The sequence below is a fragment of the Conger conger genome, chromosome 8, assembly GCF_963514075.1.
Source record: "Conger conger chromosome 8, fConCon1.1, whole genome shotgun sequence".
Lineage (NCBI taxonomy): Eukaryota > Metazoa > Chordata > Actinopteri > Anguilliformes > Congridae > Conger > Conger conger.
The window spans coordinates 47457744-47481229 of NC_083767.1; the positions used below are offsets into that span (position 1 = coordinate 47457744).

Consider the following 23486-nt stretch of genomic DNA (forward strand, 5'->3'; position numbering starts at 1 on the left):
CATCATCAGGATTTGACAGCACAGGTGCACCTGGGACCCAAATCTGCAACCCTGTAGTTCAGTGCACTTCTTTAACTGCAACCCCACACTGAGCCTTCTTTTCACTGAGAGGTACTGCGGTGTGAAGCCTTAATCGATGGCCTCTGCGTGCACACCGAGAACAATCTGCCAAAGAGCTAAGAAAGCTGTGAAAAGCCCCCCTGCTGGGAAGACTCTGAAAGAAGCGCAAAGTGGACCCCCTGCAACCCAATGCTCCTTCAAACTTTCCTGCCTATCGCCTTCACCCCTCCCCCCAACCTCCAGACAGGCACACTCTCACACACGCACTCACACTCACATACACACACGCAGAGAGGCAGTGTTCTAGTCAGTAACATTTTTTATACTGCATACTTTACAGGAGTGCAATAAAAACAGATATCCCAGAATAAAACCAGGACAAAAAGGTCACCAGTCCATCACAGGGAACTTTGCACTATGGGAGGAACATAGGGAGAATTTTGGAACATGTACACAAAATGACCTTGGCCCAGTTTTGATGTGTAGTGGGTAATGTTTTATCTTTTTATCTTTTATTTATCCTTTTCTTCAGCTTTTCCAACGGGGCCTTGACATATCGAAACATCATATGGTATTAACATGGTCGGATAAAGTGGATTCTGAACATGAATCCTGCTTTTTGTGTATATTTAAAAGCCCATTTCCCAAATTCTGTGCAAGGTTGAGAAATTTTAAAAACCAACTAATTGCTGGAACAATGCTGACAGGAAATAATCATATTCCAGTAAAACTTCCTATGATGGCTTTATAAATTAGTTAAACCACACCATTCATAGACAAAACAGTGATGGGTCAGTGATCTGCCATTTGTGATCAAATGCAATTGTGCATAATCTTGTTTATGTATTATTATGGTTTTGACTTCTTTCACTAGCATAAAACATCACATTGTCTTGAACTCAGCCTTTAAGCTGGGTTAGTTCAATTCTCCAATTCGTAACATTCATGCCTATGGCTACCAGACAGACTGCCTGGTTAATTTCAAAATTAAAATGGTTGTAACTAACAATGATAAGGAAAATACAGTTAAAACATATAACACAGCAGAATATTTTTCAATGCCACAAGTCAACAGATAGTCAGGGACAGCCAATTGACCAAAAAGGTCCTGCAGCCTGCGGTCTAAAACTTGAGAGCCCTCTAACAGATCTGTCTTTGACAGGATATCGGCCTCCCGAGGTCTTGCTCTATTGCCTTCTGTTCATTACAAGCCAGGCCCCGCTGCACTGAAGTTAGGGGAAGAGGTTTTGACAGGGAGAGATTTCCCTCCTGGCAAAAAGACTGCTCTCACAACGTTATGTTAATGTAGAGGGAACGTTGTGGCTGTGCCAGCGATGGTTCCTGCCACCCAACACCATTACGAAGTGAAAAACGGCGCTGGGCGCACAGCATCAGTCATTTCAGATCAGCCACCGGCACCTCACACATCATTATCTCATCCTACAGCAACCGGCACATCATTACGTCCCCCGTCTTCTCCAGCCAGCCTTACATATGGCCCATGACAACTATGGATTTAACGGAGGCAGCTGCTGTACCAACAGATTGCTTCTAAGTTCAGGTAGGGGCACTGCTCATTACCCGTTCGCCTCTTAATTTCCCAAACTGCGAATTAGAATGTGAATCACAGAGCATATTGATTGGGTTAGAGAAACAGGCTCGGCCTTTGTGAATACATAATTTCAAACCGGCTTCCACTGGACACGTCGTTAGGCCTGATGGCTCATAAAGAATACTGCATATTTATTTCAAAGCTATTCAGCTATGATCATTAAAATGATTCGTGATTCCATAGAGCCAACAGTGTTCTGGAAAGGGAAACACGATCGGTCATAGTATGTGCAGTGGACAGAATGCATAAATCTGCATAAGGCGTCAGGTCGAACAATGGATTCGTTTTAAACGATGGTCTTATATATACATTTTTTAAATACTGCAGAAAAGATCCAAATTGGGTGTGAATAAAACTGAAAGATGAAGGGATTTGGCAGAGCCCTGCAACAGAGAGCAGAAGCAGGTTATCCTGCATGGTCAATCTAAAAATGCCCTGCTATTTTCAGCCTCACTGCCCCCCTCCACCCTTCTCCCGCCCCGCTGCGATCTGTCCACCCTGCCCACGGGGGGCACAGCGTCCGCCTGACTTCTGCCCGTCTGGCAGCGGGCCAGGCAGAATAACAGGGAGACGAGGAGACCAGAGACGGACGGAATCAGTGGCAGCTCCGAAAAAGATGAACACGTCCATGAAAGCCTTCTCTGTTTAAGGATGAGAACATGGACAGAACAGACATGTGGATTGTATTTTTCCAAAGAATTATTGTTTTCTTTATCTTGCATGACTTTTCCTTTATTTAACCAATTAGGAGGGTCAATTGAAAGCAAATTCTCATTTGGCCAAGAGGCTTCAATTGTGGCAAGATAAATAAAAAAAAATCATGTCTGAAACCAGATTAAACCTGGTAATTTAAGTCATTAGCAATAGGACCTTTAGCATACAGTACATCAAGCAGTGAATGGTGACAGAGCCTACTTTCACACACACCACTAGGTGGTGGAATAGGGCAGGACTGGGCTTGTCGTGGGCGTGGGAAGCATTGTGCGCCAGTGCAGCAGTGTCAATCGCTACAGAGCTACCTGGCAACACGCCTGCTATCCAAATCAATTGTTTCTAGACCATCTCTGTTACAGAGTTACAGTGTAGATGCCTTTGAATTCAGTCCAAACGTTCAGGTGCCAGACAGTAAACGAGAGGCCCAGTGGAGGATAAGAACCTCTCCTCTAATTGGTTCCACAGATGCAGCTCTGCAGACAGTGATCAAAATGAAGATCCTCTTGCTAATGCAGTTCTATTGGGTTTGAGAATAATTTTTTAAATATGAATAATCAGGCCTTAGCAATGATGTATTAAAATGTTATACCATTCCACCATATTTTTCATCAAATAAAAAACTATACAGAAAGTGTTCTGAATTATTCAAAAATAACAAAATAGACCCACCTAACATGTTTTAACTTTAATTTATCGAATTTATTTAATCATGGATTATTTATATAAAAGACAAATACATATCACAGTTCAACTACCAAACTGGCAGAGGCTGTCAAATTGACGAGAGACATTTTCACTAAAAATGAGATTGGCCATTCCAAAGCAAGATATTAATAACCCTGGGAAAAAACACTTTATTGTCACTTCGATGAATTATACCTCACTTGCACAAACAGTTGATATGAATCAGTATATCTGTTTATTTAGAAGGCCTGGAACAGTATAAATTAAAGTCAAACTGCTGGTCTAACAAGTACTCGCAACTTCATATTCACAGCCTGTACGGAATTCTCTCACAGGAGAGAGAGGGTAAAGGTCAGGTAAGAACCTGACGGGTAACAGTAGGATATTTATGTCCAGCGACCGCGGTCAGACGTCAGTCCTTCTAACTGCTGTGTTGAGTATCTGGTGACAGACCATGTGTTGACCACTCTCCTCAACAGTGTATGACCTCAGACACAGGTCCAGCCAGGGATGGTCTTCTGGGGTAGAGGGAGACAGGCAACCATCTCTGTCCGCTGATTCTAATAACGTTACACAGTTTAAAAAAATGCTTACAAGAAATACCCCTTCATAGATTATTTAACTGTTATTGCACATTGAATTTGCCCAGATACCAGGCAGAACTAAAACTATGAAACAGAATATAATTAAATTCACTCAGCAGGGTTTTTAGTTGTTTGTTAATGCCGTTCCTGCTTAATTTGTTCCTTCACAGTGGTGACGCCGCCTTGCTAGGCCCATCAGCTCAGCACACCTCCAATGCCGGCTGGTCATAGCAACAGGCTGCTTATGTCCCATTAATGGTATTCTGCCTCTAGTATTGATGGAATGCTTCGCTAGCGCCTTGTTAGCTGATATTGATATTGTGACTATGAGCATATTTGACTGAGGAGAACACAAGCTTAAGCTTGTTTTTTACACTGGGGTCGGCTACTGCCGAGAGTCTGGCACCGTTAGGAGGCCGGGGAATATGATTGACATTTTTACCCAGAGAGCCCCCTGGTGGGCATAATTTGTCCAATGTCTGCTGAATGCAATCCTGCTGCTCCTGACTGGCTTCGGCGTCGCTGGCGGAAACGCAAAAGAAGCTCTCCTGGAAAAGGACAAAACAGCTGCCATTCAGACAGACACATCTGACAGACAGACAAGTACAGACACAAGCAGATATAACCTTGACAGACAGACATGACAGATCCTTCCTCTTCCAAAATAAATCTTCACACAACACTGGCTGCCTTCACAAACAACTGAGATGTTACTGATATGGGAATGACTGTCAGGTTTCGAGAAGCTGGGATTGTATACAGGGTGGCATCTTGGGATGTCCATGTGAAATATATGCAGTCTCTCCGCGTGTTTTCTGTGTAGATGTGCCAGTCTGTATGTGCAGGGAGAAGTTACTCTGACACAGGCACCCATTTTGTGAACTCAATGTGGAAGCACGCATAGGTCGGCATCAGAATGCATCATAGAGCGAATGAAGACAGCCTCTCCTCACAGCGTCATTCCACAGCAGAGCATCCAGGCAGTCAGTGTCATCCTCCAGAGCCATCTTCACCAAGAACACATACTGCAAGGGCTGCACACCCAGCACTGAGGAGAGAGGGGGGGAGAGAGAGAGAGAGAGAGAGAATGGAAGAGTGGGAGAGAGGGAGGGAGAAAGGAATATAGGGAGGGAGAGAAGGAGAGGGAGAAGAGGAGGGACAATTGAAGGGGGGGGGAAATTGAGAGATAGGGAAATAATAAAGATAAAATTGTTACAAAGGAAATGAAGAGAAATAAAAATAATGGAATGAAAGCAATGGCAATGAATATGAACAGACGGATAGTGAGGGACGAGAACACATTTATATCAGCAATAAGGGGAGAGAGAGGGAGGGACAGGGACAGAAAGAGAGAAAGCTAGAACTGAACTCAAAATCAGCAAACCTCTCCTCCTTATTAGGGAAATAGTACGAGCAACTGTATAGCATGCACCATATGAAAACTAAAAAACTGAGCTACAGCAAGTCACTATTTGACTTAATTGTGAAGTCTTTTTTCTCTACTTCACTATTAATTACTGTGATAGTATTTAATTAAATACTAAAGGACTGTCTCACTTTTGCATTGTATAATGTTTCTGTAAATGTCTGTGATTTGGTAATATGATATTTCTGCTGTTATGCCAACAAAGCAATCTGTGTGTGCGATGTGAGAATAGGAAGGAGAGCATCAGCCGCATTGAGATCAGCTCTGAGGAGACAGTACGTCCCCCTGCAGCTGAGCTGAAATCCTCTCCTGTCTGAACGCTTTTAACCTGCGTGACTGACGGGGTGAGTTCAGTGCCCTGTTCATAAAAGGCGAGCGTGACTAATGCGCAGGGACTGGAAGTGGTGGGGCGCAGCGTGACGTAGGCGGAGGGACTGTCCTACCCTCCGCGATTGTCCCCTCGTTCGCCTCCATCTCTGCCTGTGTGTCCAGCTCCACGTGTTTCACCTGTGAGCACTGTGTGCACCTGGAACACACACACCCCAGCATCATCTCTCACTGAGGAAAAGACCAAACGGAGTATAATGCTCTTGAAAAAAACAAAAAAGCTTTAATTGTACATTTGAAATCTATCACTCTGCCACACTTACAGTAGTAAATGAATGAATATTTTAAATGATTCTTTTTACCACTGTAATAGCAGACACAGAATTACGTTTTAGGTGAAACTGCAGTGAAAGTAAATTTTCAAACATTACTTTTATAAAATGCTATATCACCATGGGCACTGCTGGTAGTGAATAACAGGCATCAAGGACTTTTGGCAGACCATACCTAGCCAATATATCAGTCCAAATACATTGCTAGCCCACAAGGTAAATGACATCAACCTTGAAATTTTGGGGCAAAATACCACTGCCTGATGTAGAAAGATATGTGCAGTTTTCCATGCAAAAAGTTCTGTAGATATTACATATTGAAGATGAAAAGATAAAAGTGCCACAGGTGTAGGAAAGGCTAGAATATCCTTTATCTTGGCCAGTCGTGTCTCTGAACTGTCAGAAGTTGAGTGCCACGGGACTGAAATAAATCAGCCGTTTAAAAATGGAGTTTGAGGACGAACCCATAGTATCGCTTTGGGCCTCGGAATAGGAAGGGGGCGGAGAGGTCCAGCAATGTCATTCTTCCTTCTGATGACCTCACAGGCACCATGCTTCTCTGCACGCCTGACATCCGACACATCTCCTCGAATGTGGCCCCTGTGAAAAAGCATTGAGTGGTTCTAAGAAAACTCAGGGCACGGTACACTTCAGATGTCTGTGAGCGTGGACAACGCAGGGAATGGCACAGTTTAGGTATCTGTAAGTGTAGATAACAAAAGCATGATGTAATTAAGACGTCTGTAAACAAAGGAAACTAAGGGCATGGCGCACGTCAGATGTCTGTGAGCTTGGAAAACTCAGGCATGGTACACAGAAGCTCAGAGCTCAGAAACTCACCCTCCACAAAGACCAGCTCACTGGTCCCCTTCTCCACGCTCCGGCACAGGTGCAGGCTGATCTGTCGTCCCGGCTCGCAGGAGTCCAGGTGCCCCGTGAAGGCCCAAGGCTCACTGCAGCACCCTGCTTCACTCAAAGCCTCCCGAAACCGGCTCGCTATGGCCTCCTCATCCGGGACATCCAGTCTAAAGAGACCAGGCGCAGAGACAGAGAGCTGACAATGTGAAAAGTTCAACAAACATTCAACAAATTCAAGAGGGAAAAGCAATATGGTGCCGAACTATGGTAACAAGGTCATGTTATGTCTTGTCTGCGCGGTTTGTTTGTGTCTCGTTGTGCCTTGGGAGTGTTTTGTTTAGGTACAGGAAACTCAAACTGCTGTTTAGCAAGAACAACATGCAGGAATTGATCAACAAAACCAAGAAGCTTTCCAGGTGCAGTCGACCTCAGGGACACCCAGACAGGAGTGTTGCCATGACCTCAGCAACCTTACGCTCTCCCACACGTCCCTTTCACAGTCGCAGGCACAGATATGTGCTGAAGTATCACCCGTCATTACAGAATGGACCAAAAACACAGCTTCACAGCTTCAGCTAAATATCAATCAATGCCAATCACCCACAGCTAGATAGGCAGGAAGAGAGCACTTACAGTCACAGCCCATCTGATCAAATGAGGAAAACTGACAATGATTCGGCAATTTTTTTCATTACAAAAACTGATATGACATGATGTCCATTCATTTCTGTAGGGACCATAGACACTGTACTAATGAGGCCTGGCAGTGCTGTTGATGGAGAGATTAGACCTAGTCGGAGAAAGAAAGGGAAGTACTACATACAGGAACAAAAGGAAGGGACGTGACCGGACTGAAAATACTGAAAAAATAACCTGTGCACAGAAAAAGGTCAGTGTGAGTCACATGCCGTGACACATTGTGAGCGTGCACTCGTGTGCACATGCCTGTGTACGTGTATATACGCACACGCATTTTGATGTGAATGCACATGATCACGTGTATGCATGAGCCACTTTTTGATGGATTTGTGGGTGTGCCCATTTTTCCCATGTATTGTGCATGTGTGTGTATGGGTATATGTGTGTATATGTATGTGAGTGCAGACCTGGGTTCAAATAATATTGACTTTGGATTCAAATACTTGCCTGGTGTATTTGAGCCTGGGTTTGGTTTACACTTTTGGGATAATACAATTTTCTCCTGTACACTAATCAAGAAAAGTACTTGAATCCAAAAAAGGAACACTATTTGAATGCAGGTCTGTGCGAGTGTGCGTGTGTGACTCACAGCACTTTGCAGTTGGGGCAGTGGAGCTTCAGGGCCTGGTGGAGGCTCTCGGGCTGGTAGGACCGAAGCCGCACACGCACATGGGACACCCGAGGAGGCGTGCTGCTCTTCACACACGCAAGTGTCACACGCTCCTGCGTGTGGTCACATGTCCGCACTGCACGAACGACACACACACACACACACACACACACACACGTCAGATAGAGAGAGGGACAGAGAGCGGAGTATATCCTCGTCTTCCATTGCAGAAATTGGCAGAATGCCTGTCCACAAAGTGCCCGGAGTGAAGAGTGGTCATTTGATTGGCTATGATTGACTTCAGCTGCAACACACCCACTGAAAATATATTCAGCCTAATCCAGCCAGTTTTCCACCTGCGCTGTGAGCACTGAACTGTGCGGTCTTTGTCTCTGGTCACAAAAATACCAAAATTCAGTAGAGGTATGCCCAGTGCACCCATGCAAATGTGCCCATGCACGACTGAATCCGGAAAATAGAGCCCACACAGGGTGTGCACACACAGGCAAAGTAGACAACTGGCATGCAGGAGAGAACAGAACAGATTTTACTGGGCATAGCTGATGCCTCAACATTCAGTCCGGTGAGATATAAAATGACCTTCTACTGCATAATGTGTTCTTTTAATGCTCAGGCTAGCAGCGCAGGACTGCGGCTAAAGGGCTAAGCCTGCAATCCACTTGGTCACAGGTTCAATTCCTAGGTGGGGTGCTGCTGCCCATGGCACTAATTAAAACTGCCTCCATAAATAGCTGTAGCATAAATTAACAAAAATAAAAAAATAACCCATATAACCCATTATACAAAATACAACACATTTAGCTGAGAATCCATCAATCCAATAATGCATGCAAGAGATGGTGCTAAAAAGGGCAACAGCCTCGTGCTGAAGACGGCACACTGTTAGCCAAAGCAGTCGCTCTGTCAGGGTAAAGGTGCCAACACCTCAACACGCCTGTCAGTTATCACCTGTTAGACTGTTCTCGGGATCCATATCTGAAATACAGAGCAAATGTGCAAAATAAGAACATCTGTGCCTGTCATTTGCAGCCACAAAATATATTTGGTACAGTCACACTTGTTATCTTTCCAAGAACATGCACATGACACACACTATGGAAAGGCAACATGTCCGACAGCGGGGGCACAGTGATGCGCAGAAAGGGACTAACCCAGAGACTCTGGGGGGGTGGACCACTCAATTAAAGAGGAATCACTGGGATCGTTCTCCAGGGACTCCAGACGGCTGAGAAAAGAAAAAGATGTTGAGGTGTAGAGATTTCCCACATATTTCTGCTGTAGCCAACTGTGAGACCGTGTCAATAACACTCAACCTAAATGTGAACTTGAGAGAGACAAAGAATATGTGAACACAATATTTATAACACATCCCATTAACATAATGTCACACAGCTCTCCATCTTCAGCACAGACTGACCTGAAGGGTGCAGAGGAGTCAGATTCGGATCACACGGGGCTACCTGCCCAAGGTAGTCCATACACTGCTCTAGTACAGGACCCACTTAACAGGCCTTTTTCTCAGGCTGAGCCAATAAGAGCTGACAATGAAATTAGCAAAAAACTCACCTCTTGAGCTCCTGCAGGTCGGGACTGTCGTCGGGCAAGACCCGGATCCCCCGGCCGAACGCCGTGCCCCTGTGCAGCTGAAAGGAGAGGTGGCCGGCCCCGCCCGCTCCGCCACCCCCCGGGGGAGTCTCGGCACTCTGTGCCACAGCGTGAAGGTTGTAGATGCACAGGTACGAGCCGGGCTGTAGAGATAAGCATATGCAGACACGGAAAGAAGGAAAGAAGATGTTCAATAATCTAAGTTGTATTTCTGCAGTCTACCACAATATAAACCAGATATGGGTCAAATACATAATTGTTTCGGATACAAATGCTTTTCTATGCTTTACTGAGCTTACCTCTCAAAAAGCCATCTGGTTCTCTTGGTTGCCTTAATTGCACCCAGCACAGAACAGTATTCCAATTCAAAACAATTGTGTACATGAACCAGGACTGATATCCACACAATGGATACATGCTGATGAAGCATACACATCTATTGTACAAAAAGCTATTTTACTCAAATTTAAGAATAACAGCAGCACCATACCCCAACCAATGATTCAAAACCTGAAACACTACGTTAATTAACAATAGGTTAACCTTACCTGTCCAGAAATGGAATGCGTTTTGGCCATTTTAAGTTAGGTTTTAGAATAGGTTTCCTGTGTTGATCCAGTAAACGTGCCCAGGCAGACTTGCGCTTTGTTCCCAAGACAGGCGGTGATTTTTATCCCGTTTAAGTCACACAATAACCCAGAGGGATGATGAGCTGAACCCACATGCTAATTTAATATCCTCCTGCCAGATTGAATTTGCGCTTCTTTTTATTAATATTCAGAAAACACTGTTTGTAATACAGATGAAATGCTATTGCTATGGGGAGAATTATATACATTTATATAGAAATTTCATTTATATAGAATATATAATCAGTGACCACTTTATCCGGTACATTTGTACACCAGCTTGTTAATGCAACTATCTAAATGTGGTAGCAACTGAACTGGGATTCTCACAGACAACAGTCTCTAGAGTTTACAGCAAATGTTAAAAACAAAAAACATGTGAAAAACAAAAAACATCCAGTGAGCAGCAGTTCTGCACACAAAAAACACATTGTTAATGAGAGGTCAGAGGAGAATGGCCAGACTGGTAAAAGCTGACAGGAAGGTGACAGTAACTCAAATAACCACGTGCTGTAACAGTGGTGTGCAGAAGAGCATCTCTTCTGAACATAATATGTGGAACCTTGAAGCGGATGGGCTACAGCAGTAGAAGTCCAATTCAAAATTATGTCACTATGCAATATTCATGGACAGTGCGCATGTGAATGATTTGAATGTGTGTATGTTTGGTAAAAAACAGCATGAAATTAATTAGGAATTAGGATTTAAAGAGTTTATTCCTTGTTAATAAATTATTGTATCATTAAAATTTTATATTTAAATTTGATGATCAGCCTGGTTGCTTGTTCCACTAATGGTCAGCAGAGGGCGCTGTGATATCAAGGCAAACTCGTGCTATAGTCACCCAGTGAAATATAACACAATTACAAGAGCGGGAGGAAGCGATTAACTACAGCCGAGACACCCACTAGAATGCGAGTCTGCTGCCACAGTCTGCTGAAGACCAGACCCTGGTATTCTGTCAAGGACTGCTGGAGGCCCCGTTATTTAAACCCCCCCCCCAAAAAAAAAACCTTTACCTTCAATATATTATCTGTGTTTTATACCTGAATACAGCTCTAATATCCAGCCCTGGCTCTTCTCAGGGTGTCCGCTGCAGTGTGGGTAGAAACCATACATGCAGCTGGTCGTAGGCAACACAAATCACACCTGACTTTAATGTTTCTGCAACATTCTGTGGGCTGAAAAACAGCTAACACTTTGAGGCTTTGCTAACAATTCATGTGCAGCATGCTGACATGATGTTGAGACATTGTTGTCGCTGCTTGCGATTCCATTAGTTCAGGCTTTTCAGTTTAGCACAGAACACAGAGGTCTAAGTGAATGCATTGTGAACTTATTATGTGAGCACTGCGACAGGCTGAACAAGAGATTTCAAAACAGTATGAAATGCGTTGATGTGGAGTACGTGGAAATGGGTATTTATGACAGGACAAACAAACAGGCAGAGCGGATGTGATGTGTTGTGTTGTGGGTATTAGAGCAGTTTGAATGCTAAGGCAATGCAGGGTTGACGGTGTTGTCAGTGTGGTCACTATTGTCTGAGCAGCATGAGAGCGGAGACACTGATTTTCTGCATCATTAATTCCCGTCCCCAACTGCTGACTCCACAGGCTGACACTCCAGTGAGGGGAAGAGATCCCCAACCCCCAGACAGGGGTAGAGCGGCCGGGCGTGACTGCACCTGGGTCCCCCCTCCCGCACCATCTGGCTGCGCCGCGGGGTCTTTTTCGGCGTTCCCGTGGCCGAACTCCCTCTGCGTTCCGTCACTCGCCCCATCTCCGCCATTCCACTCCCGGGGATGGCGGGACACGATGACCCGCTCGCAGAGTCACGGTGTGCGAGCGTCCCCTGACGCTAACAGGTTCCAGGACCTGCCCCGGGCCGCTTCACTGCCTGTCTCTCATATCAGCCAAGACCCCACACCTGCAGCTCGGACAGCCTCACGAGCCCAGACTCAGACCGATAACTCTGCCCCTCTGCATCCAGCTGCCTCTGCCAGACCGAATGGTAGCAAGTGTCAAACATGGAGTAGTATTACTGTTATTTACAGCAGCAAAAGGCCAGCTCTTTTCGACCAGTTTTTGCAAGCATTTTATGTTTTTAACATTACCTAGTATTTTTATTGTTATATTTGTATGGTTTTCTTTGTAGTTAATACGTAAATTCAAACATTAATAGGCAAGTTTTTAATCTCAGCTATTCTAAAATTATACAGCTGGTCGGTTACAGAAGCACTTCAAGCTCAGAAGGGTTTGAACCCACTGCCTTTTAGAAAGAAAAATCAAATTACTCCACTAAACTAAAATTTAACTGCTGTACTATCTGCCTTGCAGCAGGAAAGGCTTTGCAGTGCAGTTCACAGGCCAGGCGTCAAAGGCTTTCAGTGACTGCCTATGCGGTGGGACTCAGTAAACATCTGTGAGCCCGTGTCACAGCATGAGAGCAGCTCTCTCCCGCACCGTCCAGCTCTCCCATTCATTCACTCTGTCCAGCGAATCCACAGCAACGCCCCGCCCAACACACCTCCCTCTCTCTACACCTCAGAGAGGATTTCAAAACAACCATGTCACCCTTTTCAATATTTTTACTTCTCTCCACAATGCAGTACAGAATTTGGTGTGAGTACACAATGGGGTGGATCAATATGGGGTATATTTTCAGTCGTGTGGTATTCAGGACGGAGAAAGTCACTGTTCCTTTCAACGATCTTAGTCTGCTCTGCTCTTTTGAAACTTTTTGATGTTTTTTTTTTTTGTTTTAATTCCACGGAAGAAAAAAAAATAAAAATCCATTTCCCAGAAAAGTGACAGTACTCGGCTCTAGCTCTGAACCCGTCTATAGCAAGACTCTTGTAAACATCCACTCTGTACACGGCTAGGGGTGCTAAATCTGGCCCCAAATCTCTTCCCGACAGTGGCAGCACCCCCCACCCAGTCTAAATCAAGGGCCACTGCTGTCTGCTGCAGTATTACTGTCCTCTGCAGGTTCCATTAACCATGAGATTTGTGGATCAGCCTCTCATCTTGGTCCTGTTAGACAACAACAGTGAGAGTGGTGAGACGAGCCTGGGCTATTATTCTCCTGAGTACCAGATGTCTTCTAACTACCAGCCAGGTGGATACTGTGGGGGGTATGGGGATTTGGGGATTGGGGGATTTGAAGTACAGACAAACTGTAAAAAAACATTTTTTTTAAGTCTTAAGTAATGAGTTTTGTAATCTTGTCTTTTCTTTCAAGTAGAAAATATTGCATAAGTTATTTTTTGCTTGACAAGTAAACATATCTTATCCCATTATCAATCTTTTTGTCTTATCTAGCAAATGAGAAATATAAATACATTATAAAGCGTAAATATAGGACTAAAATATTTAAGATTGACTTTTTTTTGTTGTGGTTTTTGCAATGCTTATGCCGGACCCGTAGGGCAAGATGCGCAAGATGGCTTACACAATACGTACAAAGATACAGACTACAGATACAGCTCTAACAAGACGGCAGATAAAACTGCTATGCAGAATCTTCTGGTTTTTCTGGTTTCATGGGAGAGCTGTTTTATCACCGATATAATGTTATATCTTTTTATTCTTAATAAAAGGTGAGGGAGGGTCCAGTTCCACTTCTGCGTCGAGAAGGGTCAATGCAGATCACTGCTGCACTGCTCCTGTTTCCCATAAGCAAGGTGCTTGACCTGAATTGTTTCACAAGCTGTGCTAATGGATAACCCATCATCAATGTGGGTCAGCTCAGGTAGAGGAAACTGTTAGGCAGAGACATAATATCACGGTTAGTAAAGTGCTAACCCTAAAGTAGACGCCCTTCTGCCCAAGGGGATGAGAATGCTGAGTACTCTGAATGACCGTGTACTGGATAAACAGCCCCTGTTCCTTTCCACAGAGGAAAAATACATGCCTGACCAGACATTTTTGGTTCATAGAGGAAATGGGGTAAAAATGCAGACAGTGTGAACTGTTGAATCTCGGAGAGAAACAACTCAAACGGCAACCCACAATACCATTAAAATCGACAGGTTACAGCGGTTTTATTCCGTAAGGCGGTTTTATTATGGCCTTTTCCGCAATCTGTAAAAGAGAGAGAAAGCGCCAGGATTCAGTCTGTTTAGGGGTACTGGATATTCTGTATATCATAAGACTTCTTAACTGAAATTCAGTCACTTAAAAATACGTATCTCCTTAGTCAAATTCACACCCCGATGGAAAGTATTATTTTTTAATACTTTAATATGGGCTACTTTTTCATGTACTACACACAAACATAGTCATTAAGGCAAAGGAGTTTCACTAATTAAATTGGCTTCTGAAGACTTAGCAGTCCTTTAAGTCATTAGTTCTTCTGGGACCCATAATCGCCACATAGTTTCTTTATTTTACTTCTCTTTTGCCATTTACCCATTGTTTAGATTGTGCACTCTCTCATAAAAGTGTATTTGGCAGTTTAATTCACTCATTCAGCCAAATAAGTTAAGAGTACAGCTGTTTTTGTAATTATATCACTATGTTATTTTGTTTCGCCATTTACTACACCTTTACTGCTATTCATAATTCAAACTATGTACTTCGGTCCAGGTCAGTGCTCAGTGAAAAGGGACCATGGTCAACTCCTGCTTATAGCGTTCCGTTATATTTTAATTCACATTAATCTGTTTGAATTTATTCCTGCTGGAGAAATTTAATTCCTTTACTTTCATTCCTTAAAAATGTACTGTATGTGAGGAAGTAAAATCCCATTATTTATTGGTTAAAGGCTAGCTTAGTCATTATAAAACACAATAATTACCATCTAATTGGAAATGTCAGATTCTGTGCGTAGCAGACGGATTCAAAGCCAAAGAATCAATTTTCCATTAAAATAAAAGGCTGTGACTATTTTCCTTCTATTTTCAGCAATATAAGACTGGATAGACTGCTCAAACTCCCAAATAAATGCATGGAATGCAGACGCTGTCGTCCAAAACATTCACAACCCTTTCAATGACTACAGCCCCCAGCTCTAAACTGAATCTTCCCAGGTACGCTTCAAGCTCAAGACCACTCAGTGTTCCCTTACACAATAGACTTTTCCTTTATTAAGCCTTTCCATACTCCATCAGGCACTGCTCTGTACTACAAAAACCCATCACATTAACCATGTGAATAACACACGGCAGGGCTGATTCATAAAAATCACCGTCAAAGCTTCTGTGTCAATAGGTGCTGGCACCATCCTGTTAGAGCATTTTCCTCATTAGTTACTGGAGAATTTAAAGTGCTGCCATTACAATGGAATGATTCTGACTAGCCTGAATGTTACATTCACCATTCCTTAAGATGATTCATGAATAAATATGACCTGCGTACGCCCACGAGGTGCAAAACAGGATAGAGAGTATTTGTCAGTAATTCATGAATCAATTTCAAAAATAATTCTTTTGTAAAGCTGGACTAAAATGTGGCCACTCAATTGTGCCCATTCTGTAGCAACAATACAATTTACATGCCTGGTTTCATCGGATGTTTACCTAAATGTTAATGTACTGTGAAAAATAAAGCAATGATGTGGTATGGTCGCAATAATCATTCAGATGCTGCCTTTCAGTGGCAATCTGTGAATGCTTCCATCATGTGGAATATGCGGGAATTCTACGAGCAACTTCAATGATTCAGCCAGTGTGCTGCAGCCAGGATTGTTTTAGGTAGATCTTCTATGGCGCACACTGCTCCACTGACTGCTGATTGTGTGACTGCTGTTTTATGCTGTGATTCAAGGAACAAATCACACATTCATATCAGTGCTTTGACACCAATTCTATCTCCCAGAATCCAGCACCATTTATTAGCAGATATTCCACTGACTAATGAACAGAAATAGTCATTGCTGTTCATAAGCACATGCACACACACGCAGTAATACATACACTCACACACATACACATACACATACATGCATTCATTCACACACACATACACACTCACACATGCATACACACAAGCTCTCTCACTCACTCTCACACGCACATGCACACGCACACACACACACACACACACACACACACACACACACACACACACACACACACACACACACTGTATTCCAGCACGTCTAAGAAAGCAGCAGACCACCCAGTCGATTCATGGAAGAGAATGTGCGCTCTACCTATGGGAATGGTAATAAGCATGTTATTAATAATTCAGATAAAGTAAACTGTTGGGTCAGCTACAGCATTTCATTTGTAGGAAATTAATGGCAAGGCAATGAGATCACATTACATTTATTAGCATCTATTGCTCTGCTTTGTTCGCACCACAATCTGAGTACGTGGTGCAATATTATCAGACTTTATAAGTGCACACATTCACAAGCTCACATTCACAAATATATCCTCACTCACTCATACTGGTTGAGCTGCTGCCAATTACCTCATTATGGCCTTAATAATAGGAAAGAGATTTCTGGACTGAGCAGAGCTGAAAAGGTGTTTTGGTTCCCCTGCTAGTTTTCATTTTGGGGTAGTCCCTACCTGGGAGTAGTTAGTTGAGGCCTAACTAAAAGATTATTGTCATTTTGACTTAATAAATGGAAATTTTGAGTTTGCGTGTCTGTTCAACACATGGTGCCGAGGGCCTTCCCAGCCCAGCGTCACAACATGCATGAACACACACACACACACACACACACACACACACACACACACACACACACACACACACACAAACACACACACACACAGAGGAGACATGTCTGACTGCAGTCACAGACAAATGAACAAACTCTTCTCACCAACAGTACTACCACCTGGCTACATGACACTGTCTGCACAGGTGAGCAGGCCTGATTTTGAGATCTCACATGCTCATCCAGAATTCCAAATTAGTTTCCTGAACCTTCACTCTGAATCCCAAGCAAGCTTCCCACACATTCACCCACAATCTAAAGTCACATTCCCACATGTTCATTGTGAATCCCAATGGGAAAATGGTTACACGATGCACAGATGCACAGCGCTGTGTGTTCACTCAGGGCAGTCCCCACCACGGGCTAGTGCTACACGAAAAAAGGCACACACTGGATGATTAATGGATTTTAATCGACGTGAAGTGCGATTAGATTAGGACCAGGATGCTATCCTTTTTAAGTTGTGTAAAGACAAGCAAGAGAGTTATTATGAAGAGTGTGGCCACACACATTTCCACAAACCGCTACTCCATAGCAGGGGTAATCGTCCACTTCACAGACTACTTCACATGACTCCTGGCCACCTGACCCTCAGTTTATCAAACCAAGCCATGCTCAAGTTTAATGAAGTGTCGGCGAGACTTGACCCACAGACCAACCGTATAAACACTGCTCCACGATCCAAATGAAACATTTCAGCGTGTGATAAAATATATGATCTCAAAACATGCGCACAGGTCCTCAGCCTCTTCATGTTCATCAACAAAAATAATTGTATATTTACAAAGGTGTAACAAAGTTGAACACAAAAGTGTGACAAAAAGATCTATCGGTGTCTGGACCTCCAAAAGCCCTGCACCACCCCCACATTGGCTAATCCATCTGTTCACTGTGTTTCCTTCAACAACAGAAAGGACAGTGAGCTTGGGGGAGGGGGAGGGGGGTGCAGCACCAAGCACTGAATGTCTAATAGGATGGCTGAGTTCCAGTACCGTTAACAATGTCAGCTCGCTATTAAAATGCAACAATGGAGCGAGATAGTCACAATATGCTGCTGTTTTGCCATTTGCTGGCTAAAAGACTGTTGTGTGTAAGAGAACATAGGTTTGCAAATTGAAAAAAAGCGCTCAGTGTGCTTGCTTATGCCAATTTAATCACTGAGCAGATTCAGTGGGGGTATGCACTTTATATTGTGCTGTGGGATCATTTCTACCAGCACAGTCTAATATTGAGTTCTCTTCAACGCCTCTCCAGCTTCTTAAGCCCTGTATCTGCTCTGTTAATCCCAAATACAGTGTTTTGGCAGGAAGTAGGAAGTGCGGGGAATTGCTACCAATGGGATATACGAATATGCAATCAATGACACGGATGGATGTTTGAAGCTACTGTTTGGAGTTTGTTCTACACATATATAAGTGAAATTAGAGAGCCCTTGGCATTTCAGGGACACAGTAGAGGTACACATAGGAGACTGGATAGACAGATAGCCTTTCTAACCAGAGCCAGTAGTTAGGAATGGACTTTTGCATCCAGCCAGCCATGTCCTGTGCAGTGTGTCTGTTCCATGGTGCTTATTTCTGTTGTTTTTTTTATAAGTCTTATTATGGCAATCACCCAAAATGAACATCTCCGTGCAACAAACAAGACTATTCTTGTTTTTCAGCTGTAAATTATGAGCACTGGAGCGAAGGACAGCAAATCAATTTTAGAATTATATTTTCAATTGTGTGGTTATTAGTCATGTTACTATTTTTGGCTATGGTGTTTTCTAGGTACATTATTGCCTTTGTGTAACTGACAACATTTACAATGTGACACTAACGTCATCACTTGATATGATTTTCTGCAACAGGCCGCCACAATCCTTAAATGCCCCCATTGGGTAAGGCAGGGATGGGCAACTCCAGGAAGGCCAGTGTGTATGCAAGATTTTGCTTTTTGATTGACCAGTTACCCTGGCTCAATCAGCTAATTATCTATAAGCACCACCGATTCACTCATAAATAAGACCACAATAAAATGCTACAAGACAAGAAAATGTATCAGCTGCTGTTTATATCATGGAATGTGGCTAAAAATGAGAGGCCATGTAAATGGTTGGGCTAATTTAACCCTTAAGAGCAAAAGTTGGTCTGAAATCAGATACAGCAGATCTTGCCCATCCCTGGGGTAGGGTAACAGAGATTTTAAACCTCTGAATAAAACCTGGAGGTTTCTGAGAGAGTCTGTAGGGAGCAGAGGATCACACCTACTACAGTGCCCTACTTGGGTGGGACAGAGGGAACGAGTATAGTGCCAAAAAACCTGTGAACTAAATGTATGCAAACAGGCATTACTAATACCTAAAGCAGGCTGTAACCAATAAGAACAAATTGAAAACGAGGTCTGTGCAAAGCGAGTGAAGCCGAAACATCTGCGGATGGGGTCTTGGGGGTAATTAATGCGCACATTTAGATAAGGTGCACATGTACAAATGACTAATTGGCCGTTCCCAGACTGTGCACACCGGGGCATTAGAGCCGAGCTGGTGGGAAAAGTGGGACCAGTTTCTGCAAATTCAGCACAAACTGGAGTAAAACTGGGAGCCAAAATGTCTGAGCCCTGAGACGCTGTGCTGAGAGGGAAGGGGGGGAGGCAGAAAGAGAGGAAGAGAGAGCAAGAAAGAAATAGACTGGTGCATACACACAAACCAAACACACAGGAGAAGGCAGAATACAATGAATTATTGTACCATGCACACTGGATTACAGTCAGGCTGTTACTGAAACCAGATCCCACCTACTGAGTGCTGCAGAACCATTATCACTATAAAACTATGACTTATGAAGACCAACTGCTGTCCACCACATAATCCTGTACTACTGCTGCGATAGCTGGATATACTCAAGCATCCCTGCAGTTTAGAGCAGGAAGTAGATTCACAGGTCCCTGCTTAACCTACTGAGGAGGAAGGGCCTGTTCTCACTGGTTCCTGTGGAACACACAAACAATGAAGCGCTTGTTTTCATTTGTTCCAGTGGAACACACAGATGAGGAAGGACTTGTCTTGATTGGTTCCTGTGGAACACACAAACGACGAAGGACTTGTTTCAGTCAATCCCTTTGTGGAGTGGAATCACTGGCAGGTGATATAAACTTCAGCTAACTCTGCTGGTTAAACACACAGATTAGAATGTTATCGTCACAAAGTGGATCTTTGTCATACGGTTATCTACAAGAGGATAACCACTTTACATCTCATGTCTGAGTATTTAAAGATCAATTACCTATGGTACATACCCAGTTTACAGATCAACTCACTCCTGATCTCCCCCATCATAGAGATACACCCTCAAACTCTCTCACTGATGCAGCATGTGAGCTGGTATGAGATACCATAAGGAAAAGCCAGTGCATATACATGTGAGCATTTGTGTTTGTGTGTGTTCATGTGCATTCCATTGTGCGTATGTAGGAGTGTGAGGTATGTGTTGTGTGTGCATTTTACGCACGCTCTTGTGCATGCATGTCCATATGTGGATGAATACCAGTAATGTGAGTGGGCGTGGTCTGTGTGTGTGTGTGTTTGTGTGTAAGAGAGTGTGAGGTGTGTGAATGGTGTGGTCTGTGTGTGTGTGTGTGTGTGTGTGTGTGTGTGTGTGTGTGTGTGTGTGTGTGTGTGTGTAAGAGAGAGTAAGGTGTGTGAATGGTGTGGTCGGTGTGTGAGGTGTGTGTTTGTGAGAGTGAGGTGTGTGAACAGTGTGGTGTGTGTGTGTATGAATGTGTGAGGTGTGTAAGCAGGTTTTCTTGGTGTATGTGAGGGTGAGGTGTGTGAATGGGTGTGGTCTGTGTGTATGTGTGTGTGTGTGTAAGAGAGAGTAAGGTGTGTGAATGGTGTGGTCGGTGTGTGAGGTGTGTGTTTGTGAGAGTGAGGTGTGTGAACAGTGTGGTGTGTGTGTGTATGAATGTGTGAGGTGTGTAAGCAGGTTTTCTTGGTGTATGTGAGGGTGAGGTGTGTGAATGGGTGTGGTCTGTGTGTATGCCTATGTGTATGCTTGTGTGTGCGTGCGTGTGTATGAATGTATGTCTGTGTGTGTGTGTGTGTGTATGCTTGTGTGTGTATGCCTGTGTGTGCATGTTTCTGTATGCCCTTGTGTGTATGCCTATGTGTGTATGCTTGTGTGTGTGTGTGTGTGTATGCCTGTGTGTGCAGGCCTGTGTGTGTGCGTATGACTGCGTATGCCTGCGTGTGGGTGTGTGGGTGTGTGTGGTTGTGTGTGTGTGCGTATGCCAGTGTATGCCTGCGTGTGGGTGTGTGTGTGTGTGGTTGTGTGTGTGAGCGTGTGTATATCCCTGTGTGTGTGTGTATGTCAGTGTGTGTGTGCGTGTGTCAGCAGCGTCAGTATTGAGACACAGGGGGGTGCGGAGCCTCATGGCCCCTGCAGCAGGGAGCAGTGACAGATCGATTCACACTCCTTCCCCTCTACACATTAATCTCGCCTCCACCATCCTCCCTTATCCTAATGGGCTGCTTTCAGTGGGCATTCCTCAGCCCCACACACTGTGGCTCTGACCCCATCCATTTCACACCGTAATTGCACATACAAGTATATGAAACTGATACTGCGGATTATCTCTATTCACTCCCTCATCCTTGGAAAAAAGAGCCTTATCTTATGGGAGGAAATCAATTCATTGGCCATAAAAAAACAATGCCTTTACATTTCATTTAAGGCACTGAAAAATGGCATTGAAAACCGTGAAATATTTCTTAGTTTAACATAAGCGTGCAGTGTGCGCATTGAATCAATAATAATCAACACGTGGGTTGTTTTTAGCCTTAGACAGTTGTATTGTATGGTAGCATTATAATTGCTGCAGAAAACTACTGGGAAACCAAAAGCTGCATCCTTCAACAAACAGTTTTTCCCTGACAATTTTAAATGGCTAAACCTTGCGGTGCAAGAAACATCCTTATTCCGGGGATCATTCATGGCTAAAATATGAAATAAACCAGGTATCAGACAGACCCAGCTTCAAGACTAGATGCTCCCCAGAATAGAATTGAGAAGGATCAGCTTTTTTTGGCTGAATGGCCTGGTCTCTGCATCCAATGCATTATCCTCTCACAATACACACCTGGATATTTACTGGGACATTTCAGGTTAGAGCCCTACTCAAGAGTACAAGTGCAAAACAGACTTGAAACTGCAACCAAAGACGTTAACCAAGCCTCAGTCCCTAAGCCATACAAGCCTGTCAAAGGGCTTTAAACCCTGGTGTAAATAAAAAAGGAAAGGATTCAATTATTAAACCTGTACCAATTTTTGCCGCCACAGGGCACCTTTGCCTATGAATTCTTTTCAGCGTGTGTTGAATGCGTTGATGAATGTGCTCTTACACAAATGTGTGCAATATTTAAGGAAAGATTCTTACTGCCGGTGGCACCTCCCCTCCCTGCGCACGGCGGCCAGTAGCATTAGCCGTAGCACATCTTGTCACCATGGCAATGGCGTGTGTGTAGAGATAGAGAGAAGCTGTGGCAGTGATGGATGAAATAGCGATGAATCATCTATCAGTAAAATGCTGTCAGTCTGCTGAGATAAAGACAGACATACACATACACACACACACGCACACATACACACACACACATACATACATACATACATACATACACAGGCACACATACGCACACACACACACGCACACATACACACACGTACATACACACACACACACATACACACACATACCGATACATGTACACACACACACACACACACACACACACACATACACACATACAGATACATGTACACATACACACACATACATACATACACAAACACATGCACACATACACACATACACACACATACATATACACACACACACACACACACACACACGCATACCCACATACAGACATACACACATACACACACTCGCATGCATGCCCACACATACAGTTATGCAAACACACAGACATGCGCACACACACACAGACACATACACACACACACACACACATATAAACATACACACACGCACCACACACACAGACATATAACATAAATTATTTTCATCTGCAGCGGTCTCAAGAGGTTCAAACTGGAGTTCCCAGTGTGGGGTACAGCACTGCACCATTAAGCAACAAGCTGAAGTTACTTAACCAGATTAAATGCACATTTCCACCTTTCTAAAGACAAGCACATTTCACCCAAGCACTTACCCTCATAAATGGGAAATTATTACCCTAATATATTGCAAGTGACCAACTCTGATGGCCTAAAGCACACAGTCACCTCCATTCATTTACTGTAATAACTGACCCAGTTAGGCAGTTAAGAGCTCACGGGCAGAATATGAAATCCACTGGATGCTCATCTCTTCTGGATCACTGCCTCTCAGCAGTCTAGACCCTGCCACCGTTTAATGTACAGTAGCTATAATAATAACATCAGTTAAATATACATGCATTTAAGCTACTGACAAGTTAAAGAAATCTCTGTTGGGTTTCATTAGAGAATTAGAAGCACATTCATATCAGGTCATTTAACAGGGGGCTCCCAGTCAAGCAAGTGGGTAGCCATCTGTTTGTGTTATTGATTAACAAACGGTTATAGAATATATAGAATTTTGAAATGGCATTTGCGCCACTGGGAAAGGTA

The 23486-nt window shown here is 43.7% G+C and overlaps 1 protein-coding gene across 4 annotated transcripts in view; it reads right to left on the bottom strand.

Annotated features, from left to right (window-relative positions):
* Positions 1-3063: 3063 nt before the first annotated feature.
* Positions 3064-23486, bottom strand: part of pot1 (protection of telomeres 1 homolog) — a 65899-nt gene continuing 45476 nt past the window's right edge. For 2 of the 4 annotated variants that reach the window (XM_061251963.1, XM_061251962.1), the window contains exons 11-20: positions 9494-9675; positions 9079-9152; positions 8876-8902; positions 7886-8042; positions 6580-6764; positions 6204-6339; positions 5524-5606; positions 4608-4702; positions 4097-4202; positions 3064-3630 (exon numbers count right to left, since the gene is read on the bottom strand). In XM_061251963.1, the coding sequence (XP_061107947.1) occupies positions 3476-3630; positions 4097-4202; positions 4608-4702; positions 5524-5606; positions 6204-6339; positions 6580-6764; positions 7886-8042; positions 8876-8902; positions 9079-9152; positions 9494-9675 (1200 nt within the window). In that variant the 3' untranslated portion in view covers positions 3064-3475. The remainder of the gene's footprint in view (positions 3631-4096; positions 4203-4607; positions 4703-5523; positions 5607-6203; positions 6340-6579; positions 6765-7885; positions 8043-8875; positions 8903-9078; positions 9153-9493; positions 9676-23486) is intronic. The other 2 variants (XM_061251965.1, XM_061251964.1) reach the window with 2 other exon arrangements.